Source organism: Geospiza fortis, unplaced genomic scaffold (assembly GCF_000277835.1).
Source record: "Geospiza fortis unplaced genomic scaffold, GeoFor_1.0 scaffold407, whole genome shotgun sequence".
NCBI lineage: Eukaryota > Metazoa > Chordata > Aves > Passeriformes > Thraupidae > Geospiza > Geospiza fortis.
In genome coordinates, this window is record NW_005054507.1 from 310,584 (window position 1) to 318,995 (window position 8,412).

Sequence of the window (8,412 nt, forward strand, 5' to 3'; positions counted from 1 at the left end):
CAGGAGCAGAACCAGTGGAAGGATTTTTTTTAAACAGAGGATACCAGACCCCTCCCAGGTTTCTGCAGTTGCTGGAAGGGCCAGTTTTCCCATTTTTGTGGCTGCAAACTGGGCTGTTTTTCACACTCATCCTCTGCCTCCTGCCCCGTGTCCTCTCCCCACCCTCCTGTGAGAGTTTTATTCTGCAGCCAGGTCCAGACCACGAGGCTTGTTCTGAATAAAGCAGCAAAATCACCACCTTGAAGAGGAGAGGAAAACAGCCTGTTTCCATCTGGGGCTTGCTGAGAGCATTGATTATTTGAGAATTTGGGAGAAGCCCAGGGGAAGATACTGGAGTGTTTGTTCTCAGAGCCCAGAGCTTTGCTGGTGCCACGTGTGCCAGCCCTGCTGTCAGTGTCACTTGGCACTTATCTGCCATCTTTGGGCTCCAGCTTTTGGATGGATACCTGCCTATTTCCTGCTCTTTGCTATGAAGCCCTGAACAGTTTCCCCCCAAAAATCCAGGCAGTCCAGCTGGATGTTCTGGTGAATTCCCTGCAGGTGTTGTCAAACAGTTTCATCGTTCACCCAGCACCAGCAGGGATACTTGCAGAAGTGCCTGGGAAAGGGGAACATCCCATGGTGTGCCAGTCTGGAATCCCCAAATCTGTTCTCAGGCTCCACACTCCTCCCTCTGGGGTTGGTTGCACATCCCAGCAAGGGAAGCCCAAGAATTCCTGGAATTCCTGGCACACTGAGGGGGGAAAGGCCAGAGAGCAAGGGATTGTGCAGAGGGGTGCTGATGTGAACTGCAGGATGTTTCTGGCAGAGAAGAGTCAGGATTTTTGCAGGTGAACCATCACTGTGACAGATGTGTGGGCTCACAGAGGGGTGGTGTCCCCAAAGCTGTTTCTGGAGAGGTGGGCCCAAGCTCTTGGTCCAGGCTCCAGCTCTGAGAAGTGCAGTAGGAGAGTCCAGTTGTCTTCCCTCTTCCTGAATTTTTTGTAACACTTCAGGACCAACACCGTTTTTCTGCTGAAATAAATGTGTGACAGGCTTTTTGCAGCTAATCCTGGTGGATGCTGGCTGGGACTCTCCAGGACATCAATCCCAGGGCAATCATGAGGATCTGGGATGCCTGCAGAAGCCATTCCTCCAATCACCTCCTCACCACTGCTCTCCAGGTGTTTCCTGTGAGGAGCAAACCAAGGGTCCTTAATGTTGCATCTTTTCACAGGCAATCAGGGATTCTCTCAGCAGGGAAGGTTGTTCATCAACAATTCTCCTGAAAGGAGAAGAGGGAATGGCTTCCCGCTGCCAGAGGGCAGGGTTAGGTGGGATGTTGGGAAGGAATTCTTCCCTGGGAGGGTGGGCAGGGTCCTGGATTCCTGGAAGTGTCCCAGGCCAGGCTGGACAGTGCTTGGGACAACCTGGGATAGTGGAAGATGTCCCTCCTCATGGCAGGGGTGGCACTGGATAAACCTGAAGGTCCTTTCCAACCCAGATCCAGGGTTCTGTGATTCCCCATGTCCCTGTGGCACCTAAGGATGAAGCAGGGCTGTGGAGGTGCTGCATGGCTGCAGTGGGATGCTCCCAGAGGAGCACTGCATTCCTCACCTCTCAATTCCATTTTTCCTGAGGGAATGGCAGTGATGGGGCCCATGAGAGGGGAGGCAGCTCAGCCTTGCTCCAGTTGAGTTGTGGAGCTCAGTTCTCCAGCAGCTCCTTGCAGCCTTCCCAGATGGATGCTGCTGAGTGCAGAGCTGTGCCTGCTCTGGAGCTGAGTTATTTACAGCTCACTGCAGCTGACTTACACCATCTCCATCAGCAGGGCTGAGGGCAGAAGGAAACCTTCTGGAAGGAGAGCCAGGAGATACAAAAATCCCTCCCTGCTTTTTTCCCCCCCATGTTGTTACAAACCCTGAGCCTGAAGTCTGCAGTGGGGTTGGAGGAAAATCTGTGAAGCAGCAGGGATCTGTGGGCTGAGGTGGGCACCACGTAGAAACGTGGCAGGAGCTTCTCACTTTGACCTTAATTTGTGCAGCTCCAGCTAAAGTCAGTTCTCCTGGTCAGCTGGAAACAAAAGCGCTTTTCTGCCTCGCCGTGCCCAGCTCCATCCTCATGGCCCTGACACAACGGGCCCTGCTGGGCCTGAAACAAAAGAGCCCTTCACCATGGCCAAAATCCAGTGTCCTTGCAAAAGGTCACTGGCTGATGGCTCTGGTTTCCCCAGCCCCTGGGGCCAAGGGATTCGTGTCGGTGTGGGAGATGCAGTGGGAGAGGCATCTCCAGGAGCAGGTCCTGGTGGGGTGGGCAAGACAGCCAGCTGCTCACCTGCCTCTGAAGGAGCTCCAGAGCTGCATCTTCTGAGCTGCTGGGATTGGCAAGTGCTTAAAGCTCCCCAGGGTTTGGTTTTCACTTGGTTTGGGTTGGTTTTTTGTTTTAATGATTTTCATGCTGGCTACCAGCTATGTGTGGCTTGCTGCTTCTTGCAGCCAGGTTGTGGTTGCTTCCTCCCCATGGTTTATTCAGTGTTTCTCCTCTCTCCACTCAAGGTTAAGGTGTTTTTGCTGAATTTCCTCAAGTGGCTTTGTCTTCCTCAATTTCTCTCTGTGCTTTGCATGTCTCACTCGCTCCTTCCTGCTCTGTTTCCTCCTGTGCTCCTCAGTCCCTTGGCTGCTCATCTTTCTGCTTTTTAATCCCTTCTCCTCCCCTGTTCTCCCTTGTTCTTTTGCTGTGCTCTGCTCTGCACCTGACACATTCCCCAGCAGCATTTTCTCTGCAAGCTGCTTGTCCAGACAGGTGATGGCTGTGATATTTACGTGTCCTTCACAGCCCAGTGCACAGATGTCACCGAGGGGTGACCCCCGGGGTGGCTCCTGAGCCTCCCTGGGACGCTGGTGCTCGCTCAGCCTTCACTTGGGTCATCCAGATGGGAAGGGATGGGAAGGGGAGAAAAGCCTCCTGGCCATCAATCATCCTTCAGCCTGCCTGGACTGAGATTTGCAGTCTGTAAATCATTTTACATTTGCCTCATGTAAATTTGTTTCCATCTTCTTCTTGTTCATCTTTTTCTGCTTCTTCTTCTGCTTCTTGTTCATCTTTTTCTGCTTCTGCTTCTCCTTCTGTTTCTGCTTCTTCTTCCTTTTCATCTTCTTCTTCTTCTTCTGCTTCTTCTTTTCCTTCCTCTGCTTCTTCTGCTTCTGCTTTTTCTGCTTCTTCTTCTTCTCTTGGTGCTTTGCTTCAGCATGTCATGCCCTCCCATCTGGGAGTAGGGCTTATCTCTGGCTGAGGCTGTGCTCCTGGCTGGTATCAGCTGGGCAGAGCTTGAGATTTTGATGAACTTAGTTTTATTGTTGCAGCAGTGAGAGTTTAATGCTCTTGAACTTCCCTTGGCTCAGTAAGTCCCATGGTTTTATCTCAAGTCAGGCCAAGGTGGCTGCTGCTGTTCAGAGGCAGCGTGGGAGCCCTGCACCCATCCAGGAACATCAGCCAAGGCTCTGGGGGCCCTTCCACCCAAATTCCCACCAGCTCCTGACTTCCCACCCATTGCCATAGGATGCTCTGAGGATTTTGGAGGCTGCAGAGGGATGGTGTCCCGTGGTGATGTCCCTTGGCCACTAAATAAGCAGCTCAGCTCTGTTGTGTTAAAAAAATCAGATAAAAATAAAGCACAGAGTTATTCACACGTAGCAAAAAATAGATGTGGTATGTGGTGCCTGCCTGCAGTGCACTCCAGAGCTGCAAAGGCACTAGCTGGCACTTTGGCACCAAGGGAAAGCTATTATTTATAGCCAGGCTCACTAAACCATTCCCCCAAAGGGTTTTTTCTCCTTCCCTTTGTAGCATCACTGTCCTTTCCCTTTCCCCTCACCAGCAGCACTGCACTGATTGTGCATGAGGCTGTAAGCAGCACCTTTTTTGTCCCTGTTTTAAAGCGGTTGCAGGGATACATTCCCAGGAGGGAATTCAGTCAGCACTGTGCAGCCAGGGGTGGGTTTGATGGATTTCCCTGTGTCTGTCCCTGTGCTCCATCAGAGGTGGGTGTTTGTTCCCAAGTGGGGCACCGTGCAGGTCGTTTTCCAGGGCTCAGCAGCAGGATTCTCTTATTCCCCAGCTCCCCCCAGACCCTTACTTGTGTTTTAAGCCCAAAACCTGGACATTTGAAGTCCAAAGGCATTTTGGGTGATCAGCAGAGAATAAATCCACATCCTTACTGATTTATGAGCTGCCCAGCATGTCCTGAATAACTGATTTATCAGCACCAGGCACTTGGGAGGGTGCAGAGCCCCAGGCTGAGAGGAGGGGATCAAACCTGGGAAGGAGGAGGTTTTGGAGAGCTGGGGTTGCTCTGGAGGCAGCAGGGCTTGGGCAGGTGCTCTGTGTGAGGACAGGAGCTGTGCTGGGGCTGGTGGTGCCCTGTGAAGGCTGACCTGGAACAGAGGCTGGACAGAGTTAAAGAGGGGATTTATTAAAAGGATCTCCTCAATGGGTCCACCTTGGGCAGGACAAGAGCCCAGCCTAGGTGAATCCAGAATGGACCAAAATGGTCACAAAATGGACAACCGGTCATGAGGTCTCTCACTTTTATAAGTTCTGCTCCATTTGTATATTGGAGTTAATTGTCCAATTACAGCTTTAGGTTATGAAGTCCCATCCTTCTTGGTTTTGTCTCTTCATTCTGCCGTTGTTTGTGCTCTTGGGCCTGAGATTTGGATCATTTGTCCTTGGTCCCCAGCTGGAGAAAGAATTGTTTTGTCTCCCTGCACTGTGCAGAGAGCTCACCATCCCCTAATATGAAGCCCAGACCCACACACTAAAGCAGTACAGAATGTGAAAAATAGAAAAACTCAAACCTGAGCAGCCCTGTGGCCCCAGCAGAGCTGACAGCCCCGGCCTGTCTTGCAGCCCAGCACTTCATCGCGGCCACGGCGTGCCAGGAGGCCGACTACAGCGCCATGATCCACCACTACTGCCTCAAGGACTTCCAGCACAGCATGGAGGGCATTGGCCAGCGCCTCTGGTGTGACTGGGACGAGACCGTGGGGTAAGTGAGCTCCCCCTGCTCCTCCCTCTCGTCCCTCTGCCGTTCTGGGCTTTGTCTCGTGGGGGAACACCCTGGTGTCACTGCTTGGCTGCTGCTGCTGCCCTGGCCCTGTCCCTGCTGCGTCCCCAGGGGGTTCCTCCAGCCTGGTCACACCTGGAGGGCTTGGAGGGGGGAGCAGGGGATGTTGTGTGCCCAGGCTTTGGTGGGGTTTTTGGCCCTGTCTCCTGTGTGTGCTGGGTGAGGTGGGTTGGGAATGCCAGAACAGCCAGGCCTGGGGGGTGCTGATCATTGGGGTCACCTCTGTCCTGCTTGATCTCCTCATTTGTAATGTGGGTGATGGGACTGAGGGTAACCACAGCACCTCAGGTGACACAAACCAGGAGGGTTGTGCTGCTGTCCATGGGGACCTCAGCAAGCTGGGAACCTCCTGAAGTTCAGCAAAGTCCTGCACCTGGGGAGGAGAGCCCCAGGCGCCAGGATGGGCTGGAGCTGCTCAGAGAGAAACCAGTGTCTGGGTTTGGAAAGCCAGGTGTCTGCTAAGGAGGGCAGGAGCCTCTCTTGAAATGGAAAATGTACACCTCCTTCCTCTGAATATTATAATTTTGAAATTAAGGGGCTCTCAGGCAAAGATATGGGAATAGGAATAGCAGTTATTTACTAGGAAAAATAAAAATAAATAAAAATGCAGTAATACAAAACAACACTGCCAGAGTGAGAACAGGAGCTGACCCGCTGTGGGTCAGGGTGGTGGCACAGTCCCATCCCATGGTGGCTCAGCCCTCCTGCAGTGCCAGCTGTGGTTCTGCTGGAGCAGGATCCTGCACAAGGGGGGAGTTTTCCTCTGCAGCTCCAGGGCTGCTGGAGATGGGCCTGGGCTCCCTCTGGGAATGCAGGGGAGAAGAAAGCTGCTCCTCTGGGAATGCAGGGGACAAAGGCTGCTGTGCTGTTCCAAATGTCAGATTGTATCCAGGTAGGAATGCTTGGCTCCTCCCCTGGGCAGAGCATCTCCCCATGGGATGATGGAATTTTATCAGCCATGCAGGGACACTCAGTGGCCATGAACAGAAGAGATCTCCTGGAGGGAGGATGGGTGTGGGAGAGATAAAGAAAACTGCCCAAAGAACAGGAGATAACTGCCCCACCTCTAGCAGATGGTGATAAAATACACAGCCTCAGGCACATCCTGCATTTCCAACCTTATACAACCAGAAAGGGACCTGGGGGTTCTCGTGGGCACCAGGTTGAACCTGAGCCAGGAAAATGTCCTGATGGGAAAGCATGGGCAGAAACTGAGGCATGGGAGGTCCCCTCTGGACACCAGGAAATGTGTTTTCATTGTGAGGGGGGCCAAACTCTGGCATCTCCCAGGGGGGATGTGGAATCTCCATCCTTGGAGATACTAAAAAACCAGCTGAACACGGTCATGAGCAGCCAGCTGTAGGTGGCCCTGTGTGAGCAGGGGTGTTTGGACAAGGTGAAGTGGATCTCCAGAGATCATCCCCAGCCTCAGCCATTCTGGGATTAAAGGGTTTTTCAAGGAGGGTTTGGAAGTCAGGGTGGTGACCATGCTTCATCACACAGCAGTGGAGTTCCAGTAGGAGAAGACCATGGCTCTGCAGTGTGCTGGAAATCGATGGGTTAATGAAAAGGCAGATTGGGATCCTCCTCATGAGGGCTCACAGCTTGATGGACATGTTTTCCAGAAGGTTTTTCATTTTTGCTCAGCACTCTGGTTCTCCAGACAGTTCCAAACCCCCTGAGTCAGGGTGAAAACCCCAAAACCCACCGAGATGTCCTCAGAGCCTGGCTGTGAGAAATCCCAAACTGCCCCACCAGAGCTGCTGGCTCAGCCCCTGCTTCCACAAGTTGTGTGTTGATTTTCCCAAGCAACTAGAGGGAGAGGCTGCAGTGGTATGGCGGTGGCAGCAGCCTGCTGAGCCTCCTGTTTGTAATCAGTGTCAGGGAGCCAGCTGGGATTTATGACTTGGGAGCAGAGGAGATGCAGTCCTCCTTCCCTGGTGGAATGCTTGGGAGCATCTCTGTGGGATGAGGAGGGTGAAAGGGACACCCCACACATGCAGTGTAGGGATTTGTTGGATTTTTGGGGGAATTTCCTTTGGGTTTGGTTTTATTTTTATTGCAAACATTGCTTTCTTTGGATTAGCTATTTCCTGTTTATAGTCAGCAGAGCTGAATCTTTTGGTACCACCACGGTGCAGATCTGCTGAGATGGTTTTGATTGAAGCTCAAAGACTGGTCAGGGATGGCTGTGTGTTGGTGTGAGGGCTTGAGGGAACAACCCCCCTCCTTCCCTCTTCTGCTGACTTTCCATCTTGTGCCTTTCCCTGGCCTTTTCCTGGGAAAATGAAGTGGCAGAAGAAAAATGAGCTCCTGTGACAGCAGCAGGGATGGGGGTCAGCTGGAGACAGGGAGCAGATGGTGCTGTGTGCCATGAGTGGTTTGCACAAAAATTAGGAGGTTTGGTGAGATTTCTGTGGTTTCCTGCTTTGTGACCCTTTCTTCAAGGTGAAATCAAAACCTACACACATTTGTGTATCCATCAAAGGTTGGGCTTCAAGATCTTGGAGGTCTTTTCCAATGATTCTGTTCTGTGACTCTAAACATACTGTTGGGTTTTCCTGCCACTGGATCCACTGGCAGAATGCAGGGGAAGAAAAGAGAGCTGAAAGACTGTGGGGTGTTTCTGGTCTTGAGAAGCCTCATGTGGTGCTCAGAAATGCCCAGGGCTGCTGCTGTTGTTCCAGCCCTGACCATCTTGTTCTTTATCCCACACGTCCTGTTTGTCTCCTAAAGAGCTTCAGCTGAACTCCTTACCCTTGAGGCACTTGGAGGAAATGTTGATAAGCTTGCAGGGTTTAATTTGATTGCCTGAGTCCATTTGCTCCGTGCAAACACATGGCTCAGGGTTATTTGAGAGATGACATTCCTCTGATCCTCCTGTGCCCTCAGGACAGTGGAAAAATTGGGCAGAAACAGTTCAGTGACTGCAGTAAATCAGCTGCAAGGATGTGGGGTTTGGGTGGGCACAACACCTTGCTCCCTGGATGTGTGTGGGAATTTCCATCCCCTTTTTGGGGAAAGGGAAGATGTCCCAGCAGGAGTGGGACACAGCTGGCTGGTCACCCCTCTGGATTGGAGGATTTTGTCTTCCACCAGGTGTGAGACAAAGAAATGGGAATAAAGCACCTGCCTAGAGCCTGTTCTCTCCAGATCTTCCCCCAAACCAAGGCATTTCAGTGCTTGAAACCTGTCTGAAACAAGGAGTGTTGGGAGGTTCTGCCTCTGTACCACCAGCAGCATCATGTTGGGATGATTCCCTGGATGCAGCATTTAGCAGGGAAATGCCCCTAAGCTCCATCATTCCT

General features: G+C 52.1%; 1 protein-coding gene across 1 annotated transcript in view; it reads left to right on the forward strand.

The window, feature by feature from the left end:
* LOC102038810 (RNA-binding protein 44) overlaps positions 1-5,030 on the forward strand; it is a 19,902-nt gene extending 14,872 nt beyond the window's left edge. Inside the window, exon 9 of the mRNA XM_031063496.1 lies at positions 4,888-5,030. Within this exon, the coding sequence (XP_030919356.1) occupies positions 4,888-5,030 (143 nt within the window). The remainder of the gene's footprint in view (positions 1-4,887) is intronic.
* The last annotated feature ends 3,382 nt before the right edge of the window (positions 5,031-8,412 follow it).